This window comes from Trachurus trachurus (assembly GCF_905171665.1).
Source record: "Trachurus trachurus genome assembly, chromosome: 16".
In the NCBI taxonomy this organism is placed as follows: Eukaryota; Metazoa; Chordata; class Actinopteri; order Carangiformes; family Carangidae; genus Trachurus; species Trachurus trachurus.
This window is the reverse complement of record NC_139902.1, coordinates 27,916,870-27,933,075: the sequence shown is the minus strand read 5'-3', so window position 1 is coordinate 27,933,075 and position 16,206 is coordinate 27,916,870. Positions and strand designations below refer to the sequence as shown.

Genomic DNA, 16,206 nt, shown 5'->3' with positions numbered 1-16,206 from the left:
ATTAATAAATGAAAATCCAAAAGTTTTGTTTGGAAGTCTTTTTTTTCGTGTTCAGCTTTTAGCTTAGGTCCCGCCCGCCAGGTTTTGACCCCCCAATTTTTTTTTTTTGGATTTGCATTTTTTAAATTAATCATTTTCAAATTGCAATAAAACATTTTTTGTTTTCAAGTATTGATACTTTTTCTCTCAAATCTTTTTCTTGATTACAAAACCTACTCTGATTGAATAATAAAGAAACAAATGTAACTCCATAGTAAAGGAAAATAAACTCACATTGTATTTCAGTCAGTTACAGTTACACACCCATTATATAAATAAACACACAGCCACAGCCTCAGGTCTGAACTCTGTAATGTGAAAACACTTTTTCTTATAATAAAATAAGGTCGTTTCAGACTCAACTCTTTATTTTGATGCAAAGCTGAAGCCGTTTTTCGAGTCTGTTATTACAGCTCAGCGGGAACAAGCTAAAAGTTATGACGTCACATTGTTGTATGGGAACTCTCTAGTGCAGCGACTCTAAACCTGAATAAAATAAAGATTAAGGCAGATTTCGTCATAGAAAACACACCTGAGGCTCGGTTCCTGTGTCTCTCTCTGTACATCACCTGCGACTGTCTGCGTCCACTGTGTGTGTGAGTGAGTGAGTGTGAGCATACAAGAGCGAGACAATGACAGTAAAATACAGTAAATAAAATTTATTTTCATTGTTCAGAACACACACAGGCTCCTCAGTCAAATGGAAATAAAAAGTCAGCTGGTCTCAGTCCACGGACGCAGCTGCAGCTTCAGCTTCTCCGCTCCTCGTCCCCCCAGTCAGTCAGCAGCCACACCTGCATTTCATACGGCTCCTGACGCTGAGGGAAGGCAGCGTTATAAATAATCAAGGCTCCTCACAGGTGTGTGTGTGTCTGTCTGTGTGCGTTCATGTGTAAGTGTGTCTGTGTGTGTAAGTGTGTGTGTGCGGGCTCATTTGCGCTGAACTTGTGTGAAGGATGAGGGCAGCTGGGAGGGCTGGACGGGTTTCTTACGGGAGTCTGGTGAGACCCTCTGGACCGACGTGGGCAGCAGCTGGTTTCGTTTGATGATCTGCAGCGCCAACTGGGTGTTACCTGAGGACACACACACACAAGACACACACACAGAGAGACACACACACCTGAGGATTATCAATCACACACTGAACAGGTTAAAACCAAAAACACAGCAAATCCGCAACCATCCATGTTTTTTTTTTGTTTTTTTGACCCAGTGTCTGATCAAATCAAGGTATGAGGGTTCAAAGTCCCACAATGCACTCTGTTTACCAACATGCTGATTAGATAAAGTTGTATTTGAGCTGATCTGGGTTAATAAAAGATTCCCTGGATCAGGTTGTATTCTGGTGTTTAGGGCCGGACCAGGACGCCTCAGTACAAATTTCACACTTTGAAATGAAGAGTAAGACAAAGAGTTTGACAAACTTCCTGTTCAGGTGAACAACAGGTGAAACTCAGTCAAGTCAAACTCCATTAAAAAAAAGAAGAAGCTTCTATTGAAATTTGAAGAGAAATGGGTTGAAAATGTTCTATTAAAACCAAAATTAAGGACATATATGCAGATTAAATCTTAACTTTGGTCCATGTTACATGTGACCTCTGGCCATTGTTTTAAAAAATATTCCCGAGGAGAACAGAATATGTGAAATGTGTGAGTTAGATGAAGTAGAAAGTGAGTCTCATTTCCTTTTATATTGTACAAAGTATGATGATTTGAGAGAGGTATTATTTCATGAAATCTGTAGAGAGAACTCTGAAATATTTTGGTGCTCTGATGAACAGAAGCTGGAGCGGTTGTTTAATTTCAGTGTGTTGAAGACACAGCTAGTTTTATTTCTAAAGCCTGGAAAAGAAGACAGGAAATTTGTTTAATTAATTTCTGATGATTTCCCTTGAACCCTGGCTTTGTTTTCCTTTTCTTTTTTTTTTGGATAATGGTTTTGAACCCCTGTTTGTTTCCTTATTTCTTTGACGTGTTGATGAGGTGCTCTGGTCCTGGTTTGTTTACTTGGTGTCTTATACACCCATGCAGGCTTAGATAGATATTTACCAGGATGATGAGTAGATGACTCGTCTGCAGCCGTTATTTTTATTTTATCATATTTTTTTCTTCTTCTTTTTTTTTTTTTTTTTTGCTTTAATACTATATTATCTAATTTGTGAAAGGATTTCTTGAAAAAAGGGAAGACAACATAAGTTCGCTTCTTTCTGCCCCCTTTCATTCAGGAGTTGCATTAGAATTATTATTATTTTTTTGTATTGAACTATTTTATTTTATTTTTTTCAATGGATGAAACTAAAAACTAAAACTAATAAACTAAACTAAATTATTCAGTGTCATCAGCTTTGAAAACGTCTCAGGACGAGGTCTGACCGTTCTGTAGCTCCAGGTAAACTCCCAGCAGGATGGCTTCAGGTGGGATCTCCTTGGTGTTCACCATCGATGCAGCCTGACGGACACACAAACACACACACATGAATTATCAGTTCAGTGGAGAATGTTCAGACCATGTTCGGTCTTCTGTGTCTAAGTTTTAAACATTAATTTTGCATTTGGCTAAAATATAAAAAAAACAACAGTAATTGCATTCAAAACAAAACAAATTAAGCAGCTGACCTTTGACCCCTGTGTCCCTGGTTAATATGCTGTTTTTCTAAAAAGGTAAAAACCTGCTGAAGTTGCCGTGTGTGTTGTGTTACGTTGCCGTGGTTACCTGATGCAGACACTTGCGGGCCTTGTCGTACTCGCTCCTCAAGCAGTAGGCGCTGCCCAGGTTGAAGAGCATCATGGCCCGAGCTGCGGTCACACTGCTGGGGTAACAGAGGGGGGTCTGCTTCCCTGCTGCACACACACACACACACACAGAGGGGGGGGCATTAGAGGAAAACACCTGTAAGACTTTTATGTCTTTGTTATGAAATTATTTCTGCATTAATGATGATAAAGTTTTGAACAAAGTCGACTCACAGGACTCGGCGGGTTCGTCTCCTTTGTCCGACCCTGTTGGAACAAACACAAACACCTCATTAAACAAACAGACTGTGATTTATTTATAATGATGATGAGTGCGGTTGCCGAAAATAATCGTTTCAAAGATGCATTGAGACTCTTAATGCAGTTATGTCACATAATCAATTTTTAAAATTCAAATAATTAATTCAAGTTTTATTATGTTGTTCACTTACAGAGACGTTGATTCATTTTATTTTAAAGCACAATGCCAAGACTTATGTTTTGTTTTTGAGAAATTAACAAGTGCAACTTTAAGTAGGCTAGTAGGCCTTTTCTTTTTCTTTGTGTGCTCAGACTCCTCTATTTAATTTAAGACTTTCTATTTAATTTCATGTAAAGAGTAAAAAAGTTATCATATTTATTTGACTATTAATGTTAACTAGAGAATGCATTTCCTGAAGGAAATACGGGTGAATGCTGAAAGCTGGAAGCTGAATGAGCTGAATAGATTGTTGAATAACGCTGAATTAAGTGAAGTAAAGGCTGAAGCAATCTTGAAAAGATGAAACCATATCTGAAGAGTAAAAGTAAAACTAACTACACAATGTGTGGCAAAAAAAGTGAGGATGTGATGCATCAAAATGCATTGAAATGCATCGATTAATCAAATCGTAGACCGGTGAGTCGTAGCCGAATTGAATCGTGAGGCCGGTGAAGATGCAGCACCGTCACTAACGATGAAGAGTCGGTTCAGACCCACTGACCTTGGTCCTGCTCGCTGCTCAGGACGCCCATCGACACGTCGCTCACGTTCTCTGGGTTGAGGTGAGCGATGGCGTCGGAGATCCTGTCCAACGAGATGAGGGCTTCAGCAGCGTAGAGGTGACCCAGGAACCTGAGGAGGAGGAGGAGGAGGAGGAGGAGGAGGAGGAGGATGAGCAGGAGTGATGAGTTTTACAAAACAACAACACGAGTCGAGTTAAAGGGATACTTCACCCACAAATCGATAATTCACCAATTCTCTACTCACCGTCATGCCAAGGAAGCTACAGGAGCTACTACTACAACAAGGCTAAAAACAGAGATCTAATTAATTTTTCCCGAACAACTTTTTCATCTGGCGGCTTCAGGACACCTGGGTCAGTACAGACGAGCAGTATGGAGGTATCTGGATGTTTCATAGTGTGTGTTTTGGACGATTCAAAAGTGAACTCTATCTGTCGCCATTATATGAAAATCCGTTGCCAGCCGGACCCCCCCTGGAACTCCTAAGGCGTTTTGATGACTCTGAAAGTTCTCCAAACCCTTCCTTGGCATGACGGTGAGTAGAAAATTGGTGAATTATCGATTTTGGGTGAAGTATCCCTTTAAGTTAAAATCTAACCAATCAGATTTGACGATGGAAACCAGGTCCAGGACTCACTTGAGGGATCCCGACACCTTGGTTTGATGCAGCAGCTTCTCGGCGTGGTTCAGGGCCATCAGGTTGTCGCCCAGCGCCAACGCCACGTAGGCGCTGCAGGCCAGGATGGAGCACCTGCACACACACAGACACACACACACACAGACACACACACACACACAGACACACACAGACAGCGGTGATGAGGGACGGAGCAGCTCAGGTTCACGTTCGAGTCCAACAGGGAGATTCAACCAGAAGTTTAATTACCTGAGATTTTCTACTTCCTGTTTCCTGAGGGGAGACGACGGCGCCGCGGACAGGAACTTATCGGCCTCTTGACCTTTTCCACTGCAACACACACACACACACACATTTTAATCAAAGCTCTGACACAGTTTCCCGATTCATCTCTCACACAGGTTTTGTTTAGTTTTTTTCTATTTCAGACCTGCAGGCGTCGCTGTTCTCGCTGCCGCTCTCCGTGCTCCCTGACTGGTTGAAGCTCTTGGAGCCGTTCTCTGTCTTGGCGTCCTGCTGGTGTTCAGGCAGCAGCAGCAGCGCGTTCCTCAGACAGATCGCTGCAAACTCCATACTGGCTACTGGGATGGCGGCCGACTGGCCCTCACTGCACACACACACACACACACACACACACACACACACAGTTATAATCTGCAGTGTAGTGTTGTAAAACTCGAGACTGGTCTTGGATTTCTTCTCCAGACCAGTGACGACCACAGCTGCAGTGACATCTTTTCTTTTTTAACCACAGATGTTTCTCTCTGTCACTTGCTCACTTTGGTTTATGCGATGTAATTAATTAGATAATTAAAATAAGTAGTATCTGCTTGTGTGTGTAACCATCTGAAGAACTTTCTGTTCAATTCAAACTTTGTTTCAATTAAATATATTTTATATAAAATTACTTTTTCTTTTTAGCTGAGGTATAATCTAAATATCAAGCCACATGATTATTATTATTATGAGTCCTGGTACTGGATACAGTAGAGGTCTTTAAAATGGTCTCGGTCTTGACTACAATTGTACAAGGGATTATATGTAATAATAGTAATTAGAGATGCACGCTGCAGATTATTTTAGTCATTTTTAGTTTTCCTTCAACGTCAGACAATCACTGGTTTACACTCAGTGTTCATGTAATTATTAGAAACTCTTCTCTAGTTCTTTTTCCTCGGCTCTAAAACAGCCTCAGTTCTTCATCTCATGGATCCACCAGATGTTTAAACCTCCTGAGTCTCGACGTAGATGAAACCAGTTGTGAGTTTGATAAATGAAGCTACTTGCACTGACTATATTGCTGCTATTTTGCATTTGTACTTGTAACTATTTATTATTTACTTTTACATTATGCACTTTAATGTTGTACAGTAACACTTGGTGTATCTGCTGCACCTTGCTGCCCACATCCTGTATGTTTTATCATGCATGTCTTATGTTTTTTTTCAAATATGACTGTCGAATGTGTGTCTGTTGCAAACCAAATTGCCCTTCAAGCGACAAATTATCTCTTAAATTATCTGCTGCCACATGATTGGCCAGTCTTCGTGTTAAACTAGGCTGATCTAGCTTCACAGTTGAGGCTCAGACATGAGATTGATGTTGATGTTGATGATTGGAGGGAGTCCCCACTCACCTGTAGATGGTGTTCTGGGTCGACTGAGAGGCCAGGACGATCTTGCGATGGTAGCCCTGCCCGACGATAGACTGAACTATTCCTTTTTTACAAGGTATACCTTTGCTCTCCTGCTCTGAACCCTGGAAACAACGACACACACAAAACAACTCTGGTCAGATTTAAACTATTGAGAAACCAAAGTTCAACGTGACACTGCAGGTGGATTTAACACTGAAATCACTGGAGACCAGGGACGTCACGGTTATAGAGTTTCTTGTCTTGGTATTACAATTATCACAATTATTATGCATTAATTAATTTTACAACACTATGAATGTGTAAAATCAAATATAGTCAAAATATAATTACATGACCAATTATTTAAACAAAATATTTTAAGTATCTATTAATATATGACCAATTGTTAACCCCCCAGGGGGGGTGTTTGAAATATCCAAGTCATAAATTGTCATCTATACCAAATGTTATTACAAATGACTCATAACATTTAAATTCCTACCAATTCAATGTTGCGTTATGTAGATGTAACAGTATCTGTGCATTTACCTTTACTTTGGTGCACGATGTGGATGCCGACATAATCTTTTTTGGAAAGTGACAGTATTTAGGAATCTTTATGATTAAGTAATTGTGGCGTTTAATACCACGATTAATTGTGAAAACTAAGTAATCGTGACATCCCAACTGGAGACAAATGAATGAAGAATAATGAAATAAGTTAAGCTAAACCATCATCAGTGAAAAGGAAAGAAAAGGAGATGAGTCTCACCCCTTTGTTGGCGGAGATGCAGCACTCTGCGAGCCGTAACCACAGCCGAGGGTTGGAGTGATAAACCTGCACGGCCTCCATCAGACACTCGAACGCTGCCAGAGGCCGACCGATGTGCAGCAGCTGGATGCCACAGTTATACAGCAGCTCGTAGCGCTTGTTGGCTAACAGAGCACACATGGGGATACCTGTGAACTTCTTAGCTGGAGAAGGAGAAGAAGCAGCAGCAGAAAGGAGACGTAAATACACGGCAAGATGGTGGCGATAAGTTTGATCCAAATAAATCGAAATGAATAAAAACATTCTGGGTAACCCGTTTGGCCCTTTAATTAGGTGATAATGTCAAGAAATAGCCAAGAAATAACAACTAATTGCATCATAATGTCTAGAAATAACAGTCAATTTCATAGTAATGTTGAGAAATAACGATTGATTGTGTAGAAATAGCCCAGATATAATTGATTGTAATTGACAACTGGAAAAGACTTGGTGGAGGAAAAATTCAAAGCATGAAAAGCATGTGTAATCTTTTGTGTTGATGAAAAACATGACATTGCTATGAGATTGACTGTTATTTCTAGGCTATTTCTTGACATAATCACAGAATAAGCGGCCTGTAAATTAAAGGGTTAAAGGGTAAGGTGGTGTTTAATCTCTTGATAGCATGAAGTGGATGTAAAAGCAGACAAGAGTCTCTCTCTCACATTGGCCGTTGTTGCCGTCGCCCAGCTGTGCGCAGGTGTGGTCGTTTTCCTGCAGCGCCTTCTTGAAGTAGAAAATGCCCAGGTTATGTTTCCCCATTGCAAAGTGAATGCAGCCCAGATTGTTCCAGAACATACACCTGACGCATTCACCTGGAGGAGACGCAGAGACACACAGTATGAGACTCACAGCTTATACATCATCACATCACTGATAACTGATTCATAAAAACCTGCAGAACTTTCTTCTGTCAATAAATTTGAAAGAAGAGCAATTCTATTTGGGATGGTGACTGCAAAAAAGATTATTTTACATGCGGTTGGGAGAATTGTTGAGATTCTATAACGAAGATAGAGGAGATATATTTGATAAAACATTGAACCTGGTACTGAATTACCTTAAAAATGTGAGCTCACAGACACCGGCTATTGTATAAAACCTCACAGCGCAAACAAGTATATGTCCATCTAATTCATTTATATTTTCTGCTCTTATTTCTAAAAAATATTGTTTTTAGAAATATGTTTGTTGATTTTCAATAGAAAATTTAAAAAAGAATTAAGAGAGAGAAATGATTCATAAAAAAAAAAACACATATCACTAATTGGATTAAAACAATATTCTACGGTGTTTGTTAAGATGAGAGTACCGTACTACAAACAAAAACATATCTTTTTTTTACATATTTTTTTCTCTTTCTCTCCTTTTTTTCCCCTTGAAAATCAATAAACATATTTCTAAAAAAAGTCTATTGGAGGACGTCATGGGTCCTGAACAGGTGTAGCAGCCGTCACCTGTCTTGATGGGTCCGGGATGCTCTGCGATGTTGGAGCTGTTGAGCAGCTTCACTGCTTTCCTGTAGTTTCCTCTCAGGTACTCAAAGTTACTTTTGAGGAAGAGCGAAGGTGCAGACTGAAGGAGACAGAGGACAGGGGTCAGAGGTCAGACTGATAAAACCAGGAGAGAACAGTGAACAGGAGCGACGTCGGTGGACTCACGTTCCCTGCTGTGTTCATCACTGATTTGATTTCCCTTTTACAGGCCTTGGACGACTTCATCTGGATGTAGGCTCGCACTTTGTACTGGAGGACAAACACAACTACAGTCAGTGGACGGAGACAAACACAAACACAGACAGAGACACAGATACATACACTAGCTGGGTTTCCATTACAGGTTTTCACAAAATAAAAGCGATATTTCTAAAATTTCTAAAATGGAAACACAACTTCTGACAGAGACAGAGTTTGTGTTTGTGTTAAAATCCCAGCTCCTCCCACCTGGTGCATCTTGGACTTGGCCGCTTCGATCATGGCTGTGAACTCTGCTTTCTGGTTTGCTGCGTCTTTGTTTGAGCTGTTGTTCTGAAATCAAATCAATCACAGCTCTCAATTAACTCGACAAATTAAAAAAAAAAAAAAAAAAAACATTTTGATAGAAGACAAATTAAGTTATTGGCAACTGCTCACGTGGCCCAGCTCTGACAAGTTTCCTCGACTAGATGTAAAACTCTGGGGTAACTCTTCACTGAACACTTTTATTATAATAATAATACATTTTATTTCTAAAAAAAGATCTCAAAGTGCTACAGAGTTAAAAGCAAAGTATAAAAAGCACACAATAAAAACAATATTAGTGTCACATATTGGTGTTAGCAGTCATAGGCCTTTCTAAAGGTTTTCAGGCCTGTTTTGAATGAGTCCAGGCTCATTAACTTAACAGGAACGCTGTCTTTTTAAATATTATTTAAAAACCACAGCAAACGAGATTTGATTTTCCTCCTCTGTTATTGAATGGAGGCAGAAATCTGAGATCTTGAAGTGAAAGTTCAGGTTGCTTGACGTGAGGTTGTGTCAGAGTGTATACTATATAAATACCCACAGAAATCAATATTACCAGTTCAAGTGAATGCATTGTTTTGATTATTTAATCTGCCATCAAACAGCTACTTTTCCGCCCCTGAATTACCATGACAACTACCAACATTTGCACCTACACTGTTCACCGTATCACTCTGCAGATCAGCTGTTTGAGTTGTTCTTGCATATAATAACACAGGGGATGATCGACAGCAGAGAAAGTGGTGAAAACTTTCAAAATAAAAGCAACACTGCTACTATACCAGTGTTAATTTCGTCAGACGAGACGAGACGAAAAATATTCGTCAACGATGGTTTTTTTCATGACGAAAACGAGACGAAGACGAGACGAAATCAATGCCCTTAAACACTGACTGTGACCAAATTTACACGCATTTTTTGTTGACGAAAAAAGACGAGACGAAATCTACTTAATCAAATAAAAACTTAATAAAATGTCTCTTTCTTTTTTCGTCACAGACTTTTAAATTAGCTACAATCCAAAAAGTGCCTTCACTGGATGCATGTCATGTTTTTATCCTCCTGCGCTGCTGCCAGGGGTGTGTGTGTGTGTGTGTGTGTGTGCCTGAGTGAGGAACACACACACTATGTGCTATGTGCGGCGAGTAGGCTACAAACTGGTTATGGGGGGCGGGGGGCGCATGGCCATTGCAGGGGGGCTGCGGGCGCTGTAAACCGGCAGCGGAATCGCTGCGAAGCTCCGAGCAACGGAGATCATGTGCGAGCCGGAGCCCTCCCGTTCACATCATTACATTTGTCAATCGCCGTGTTTTATTTTGAAAATTAACCGGATTCTCTCGTTGTTTCTTTGTGCGACTTCCTGCCCAGCTTGACAGCATCGCTGGCCGCTCGCGGCCGCGGCGCTGCTGCTGTGAACCAGAGCGATATGGCTCCGGTGTGAACGACACAATCGTTAACATCAAAGGGCTCCGCGGCTACTCGCGGCGCTTCTGCGGCCGGTGTGTCCCTGGCGTAGACGCGTCTCCGCGCTGGTCGGTCGCTTCTGCGCTGTGTGTGTGTGTGTGTGTGTGTGTGTGTGTGTGTGTGTGTGTGTGTGTGTGTGTGTGTGTGTGTGCATCTCTGTTTAGATACTGACAAATAGGCTACATAAACGCACACACAAGCTGGAAAGTTGGCTCACCTGACAGCTGCCTGTCAATATTGGTTAGATTAGTTGTGATTAACATTACTGTCAATCTGCTTTCAAAGACTAAAAAAATACTATTGACTAACTAGACTAAAATACTTTGGATTTTCTTTGACTAAAACTAGACTAAAATGCCAAGACTTTTCGTCGACTAAATGTGACTAAACAAAAAAGAATACAAGCTGACTAAATATGACTAAAACTTATAAGGGCATTTGACACAAGACTAAGACTAAAACTAAATTGAAAAATAGCTGACAAAATTAACACTGTACTATACACTACTATAAGGATTTTTAAAGTGGTTGCAGTGTGGTTTTCTTCTGACTCCGCCCGCAGCAGCTCATCACTGATCTGAATCTCCTGCAGGTGACCGACTGTCTGTAGATAAACATCTTCACACAACCCACACCAAACAAGCTGAACACACCCTGATCGCTTCTGTTTCTCTTTCTGTTTCCGACTTCATGAGTGATAATGAAACCACAGACCCGAGCAACAAGACTGCTGAGTAATGGACTACCAAGCTTTTCAAAATAAGAGCAGATTGTGTATTTTTCTTTATGTGGTGTGTTGGTGTGGATGGATGGAGTGGGTGGCATGTTGTTACCTCTCCTTTGCCGTTCTTGTTGCTTCCCTGCACAGACAGTTTGTCGAGCACGGCCAGCAGGTGCAGCGCCTTCTCCGGCTGGAAGGTGAGCAGGTACAGATCGACCAGCAGGAAGCACACGGCCTGAGCAAACTTCTCTACTAGGACAAACAAAACAATGACTGGACACACCCGACACATGCAGCCTCATCACTTAAGACACATTAACTGGATGCAGATGTGAACTTTTTTCAAAAACAAAACTATTATTGTACTTCCTTGTCTCTGTGTTTCGCTTTATCTGTCGAGTTTTTGTTTTGTTTTGTTCGTTGATATTGTGTCTGCTTTTATGTCTGTTCTTCTGTGTTTTGTGTCTTTGCAATGAAATCTTTTGTGTGACCTGCCAAGAGGACAGCGGATGAAAAATAGCAACAACGCAAACTCTGGTGTTTTTATATCCACTTTTTTTTTAATGCTGATATTATTAATGTGCAATGTCCTTTTTAAAATAAATAATTAAAATTAAATTGAGTCAAATCTCCTCTGAGGTCTGGTCTCCAGGCAGATCTCAGTCCACAACTAATAATTATTACATCATAACAAATTGACAGATGTCCAGCAAACTTTCTACTTTTTGTTTTCTTTAGTTTCTACCCATTATTTATGTATTTTTTTTTTTTTTTTTTTTTTTTTTTAAGTATATTTTTTTGGCTTTTATTTGATAGATCAGTAGAGATGGACAGGAAAGGGGGAGGCAGAGAGAGGGGGAATGACACGCAGCTGCCCGATGCGGGACTCGAACCGGGGCCGCCTGCATTGAGGACTATAGCCTCTACATGGGGCGGCCGTCTCAACCACTGCGCCACGCACCGCCCCTGTATTTTCTTTTTTGATACTGTTATCTATTGTCTATATTTTAGGATAGGCTTTTGTATTTACAAGTTATGTTTATTTTTCTTACTTTACGTCTGCTACTATTTTTGAATATTACATATTTTTTGTACAATTCAATTTTACTGTGCAGAAACTTTGTTCTACTTTTCCTGTTCCTGCTGCTCCTGCAATGTGTAATGTGTCTAACTTCATTTCTCTGTATTTACTGTTGTGTTTCTTAAAAAAAGATTAATAAAAATGAATTAATAAATAAATAAAAATGGATGACGTCTATGTGACTGATTGATTGTTTTCCCTGAGATGGCTCTAGCATTCAATCAGGAGCCAAAGTCATGTTTTCTAAATGCAAATTCTGTACTACAATCATAAAACCGATACATATTGAAGAGGCTGTGGCAGCTAAAATATTTTGTATTTAGGAGCTTGATAAATAATCAAACACTGATTAAATGATAATGAGCAGCACTCTGCAGTAAACCACTGTAAAAAAAAATACCACAACGTACCAAACGGCTCCAGAAACTGATACAGCCTCTCTCCGATGATGATGGCCTCAGAGTACTGCCTCATGTGATAGTGGATGATGGCTTGATTGTAGTAGAGCAAACTGTTCTCCACGTCGTCCAGCCCGTCCACGTCCTCCGCTGTCGTGTGAACCTGAGGACGGAGACAGAGGATGAGGAAACAGAAGACCTCGCGTTGGGGACATTTTATTGTTGTTATTATTAGGATCCCCATATATGAGCAGTGGCTATTCTTCCTGGGGTCCAGCAGCACATACAATTACAAATAAAGTAAAAACATTCGGAGTAAAAACAACATGAAAAAACTAAAACCACACTACAATGATCCAGATACTGAAAGAAATAGTTAAACAGTTTAAAGATTTCCATATGCAACACAATACTTAGCAAAACAACAAAACAAAAGAGGAAACCAAGAAGTCAGACACTATACTGTCTATCTCATTTCTAAATACACATTTTTCCCCAATTTATTTTTAAAACTACATTTGCTAACCACTGATAAATTGAAAAATGTTTGTCAGGAGCAGCAGTTACCTGGTTCTTCATGGCCATGAGCGTCTGCTTCAGAGTCCCCGTGGTCGTCTGCCCGCTCTTATAAAACTCCACCACGGCTTTGTTCAGGGCGATCTTATAGTCCTCCTTGTTGAGGTCCTGCAGCGACTCCAGTTGTTTCAGGGACTCGTCGTACTTCCCGGCCTGAGAGGAAACAACAGACGCTGTGAGACGTGATCCTGACATCAACAGACTAGTTTGTTTCTAGCAGAACCTCAGTCTGCTGCTGCAGATTTGATAGGTGTCAAGATGTAATTGCAAAAAAAAAGAGAGAAGATGATTTTACCGAAAACGCATCATATGCACTCGCTGCCACTTCCTTGTCCTGGTCCGTCATCCCAGGCGACGACGAGCTGTCATGTTTTGTCTCGTTTTGTTCTGATCAAAGTGAAAGTGAAAAAAAAAAAAAAAAACATTTACATGAACAGTTTCTGCAACCAAGGTCAAGACAAGTGCAGTGGGAACAGACTGTGGTGACCCTCAGTGACCACTTTATTAGGAACAGCAGCACACGATCACACACTACACCTCAGAGGGAATTTGGTGGATCCATGTAGAGCTGCAACAATTAATCGATTAATCGAACAATAATCGATTATTAAATTAATTTTTAAAGAAAAAAAAGTCAAAATTCTCTGATTTCTGCTTCTTAAATGTGAATATTTCTGGTTTATTTGTTCCTTTATGACTATAAACTGAGCATCTCCTTGGTTTGTGGACAAAACAAGAGATTTGAGGACGTCATTTTGTGGTTTTGGAAACACTGATGATATTTTTCAACATTTTATTGACCAAACAATTAATCAATTCATCATTTAAATAATCAACAGATTAGGCTAATCGATATTGAAAATAATCGTTGGTTGCAGCCCTAGTTCTACTGTCCTGGTCACCCCACACACATGGTATGACATGAAACTAGATTTACAGGTCCACACCGATGGCAGATTTTTAAAGGCCGATATAATACCAATAGTTTGGAGCAGGACAAAAAAAAACCGACAAAATATAAAGCAGATTAGGAATCGACAGTGCAGACTGCTCAGTCAGAGATAGTGCAGTCAGTTGGTACGTGAAAAAAATCTAGAAAAAGTGGTAAAAATTTGAACCCTCCCAAGGACCCCACTTTGAGAACCACTGCTCTAGGTCCACATTTAAAAACAGTACATTTAGAACATGCATTTGCAATCATGGCATGAATAAGACAAGACAAACCAACAAAAACATACATTAAAGGGATAGTTCAACATTTTGGCACATTGCAATAATCCCTGTAGTCATAGCAGTAGATTTGTTACCTTTAATTGTCGGTGCAAGCTATTTTTAGAACGGCGGAGCAGAGCTGCGAGCTGCTCAGAGCTACGCTACGGAGGCTCATGGGATTTCTTGGTTTCCCTCATCAAATACACAATCCAACAACTCCAAAACGCTCTGGTGGACAAGTTGTGAACTGCACATTCACCACGCTATGAGATAATAACCGAACGTTACCAGACAGAGTTGTTTTAGAGGGAAATGCAGAGACTGTTTGCTGAAAAACTGCCCCCGATATGAACGCGCATCAGCGGTTTTGCATGAATTTACCTCTAAAACAACTCTGTCTGGTAACGTTCTGTTATTATCTCATAGCATGGTGAATGTGCAGGTCACAACTTGTCCACCAGAGCGTTTTGGAGTTGTTGGATTGTGTATTTGATGAGTTTGATGAGGGATTGACATTTTTCAACATTTTATTGACCAAACAACTAATCGATTAATCGTTTAAACACTTGACAGATTACTCAATAATGAAAACAATCATTAGTTGCAGCCCTAAGTATGTCCTATGTCCACTGCCCCTCTTTCAGTGACTGTTTCCTTCCCTTCAGCTTGAACCAGCATCTGCCCATTAAAGTGGTTTCTCTGTTTGTATTGTTCTTTTCCTGTCTTGTATTGTGCTCTTAACTGGTCCTACAGTCTGTATTAATAAATTATCTATCTATCTATCTATCTATCTATCTATCTATCTATCTATCTATCTATCTATCTTAATAACAAGAGGTTATGAGAGTTATTATGAGACTCTCAACAATCACACACCACATGTCACCTCCATCCTGTAGTTACCATAGATACCAGCATTATCAGGAGGAGGCTATACGGACATTATAACCTAAAACCTTCATATGAGAGAAGCAAGATCATATATTACCATTTTATTTTTACACAACCACCTCATCACACGAGTTGTTGTGTAAACCGAGAGCGCTAATGTGCTAATAACGCTAACTTTACGTTACTAGTTACTTTACAGTTACATTTTCCCACCGTACCGCGCGTGGTTTAAACCTAAAACACAAAAGGTGTAATCGACCGATGTGTGTTTGTGTTTGTGCGGTGACATTTTTCTGAATGAAGTTTGTTTTTAGCGTGACCGTGGGCTCATCCCCCTGCGGACACACGCATCTCTAAGCTAAGCTAACTGTTACCTGACAACGGATTGGGGTTGGTTTCCTGGTAACCAGCGCAAGGGTCACCATGGTGATTACGACACGAGGATAAACGTGTAAATAGCGGCTGCTGCTTCTCACGGTGTTTAGATGCTAACTGCTGCAGTAAACACACACGTAAACACACACGTCTGTCCACATAGGTGCAGCTAGCTCCGTGCTAGCTCCATGCTAACGTTAGCTCACAACACTCACCTGAGTTTTCTGCCATTTCCTGAGCAGCGGCTACAAACACGCAGTCTGCGGGGAGAAGGAGAGCGGATAACGACCCCGATGCCACGGAGGAGAAGCGTTAGATTCGCGGATGAGTGGGTAAATCTCCAGTGTTTTCTAGTTCTCTCTGAAGAAGATGATGGTGGTGGTGGTGGTGATGGTGTTGTAGCTGAAATCCTCCGCCCGGTCCGCTGCTCTAAACAGATCCTTCTTCGCTGGTGGTTGGCGACTTCCTTCTTCCTCGTCTTGTTTTTAAGGCGATTGGCCAGGCGGCGGCCATGTTGGCGCAACAGTGGCGCCGCCTCGCGCTGCGGAGTGTGATGTCATCTGCTGGAAATCTCACGTGAAATATTTGTGCTCCAAAACAATCAACGCATCAAATATAAAAATA

General features: G+C 40.7%; 1 protein-coding gene across 3 annotated transcripts; it reads right to left on the bottom strand.

Moving 5' to 3' along the window:
- Window positions 1–683: 683 nt before the first annotated feature.
- On the bottom strand, window positions 684–16,026 carry cnot10 (CCR4-NOT transcription complex, subunit 10). Of its 3 annotated transcripts, XM_083989935.1 has the most exons (20): window positions 15,798–16,026; window positions 13,400–13,491; window positions 13,096–13,257; window positions 12,541–12,691; window positions 11,162–11,301; window positions 8,805–8,888; window positions 8,523–8,606; window positions 8,319–8,436; window positions 7,527–7,676; window positions 6,823–7,025; window positions 6,051–6,172; window positions 4,845–5,021; window positions 4,664–4,744; window positions 4,415–4,528; window positions 3,756–3,886; window positions 3,007–3,039; window positions 2,753–2,880; window positions 2,413–2,488; window positions 1,032–1,112; window positions 684–857 (listed from the first exon to the last, which is right to left on the bottom strand). In XM_083989935.1, exons 1-20 carry the CDS (start codon window positions 15,811–15,813, stop codon window positions 841–843), a joined length of 2,160 nt encoding a protein of 719 aa, XP_083846061.1. In that variant the 5' UTR covers window positions 15,814–16,026; the 3' UTR covers window positions 684–840. The 3 variants fall into 3 exon arrangements, with proteins under 3 accessions (XP_083846061.1, XP_083846059.1, XP_083846060.1); XM_083989933.1 differs by lacking the exon at window positions 684–857 and having other exon boundaries at window positions 864–1,112; XM_083989934.1 differs by lacking the exon at window positions 684–857 and having other exon boundaries at window positions 864–1,112; window positions 11,162–11,298.
- Between the last annotated feature and the right edge of the window lie 180 nt (window positions 16,027–16,206).

Excerpts from the sequence above, each read along its gene's own strand:
- cnot10 (XM_083989933.1), bottom strand. Across the intron at positions 7,677-8,318 it reads TCCCGGACCCATCAAGACAG|GTGAATGCGTCAGGTGTATG; the intron begins GTGACGGCTGCT and ends CGTCTCCTCCAG. Across the intron at positions 2,881-3,006 it reads AGACGAACCCGCCGAGTCCT|CAGGGAAGCAGACCCCCCTC; the intron begins GTGAGTCGACTT and ends GTGTGTGTGCAG.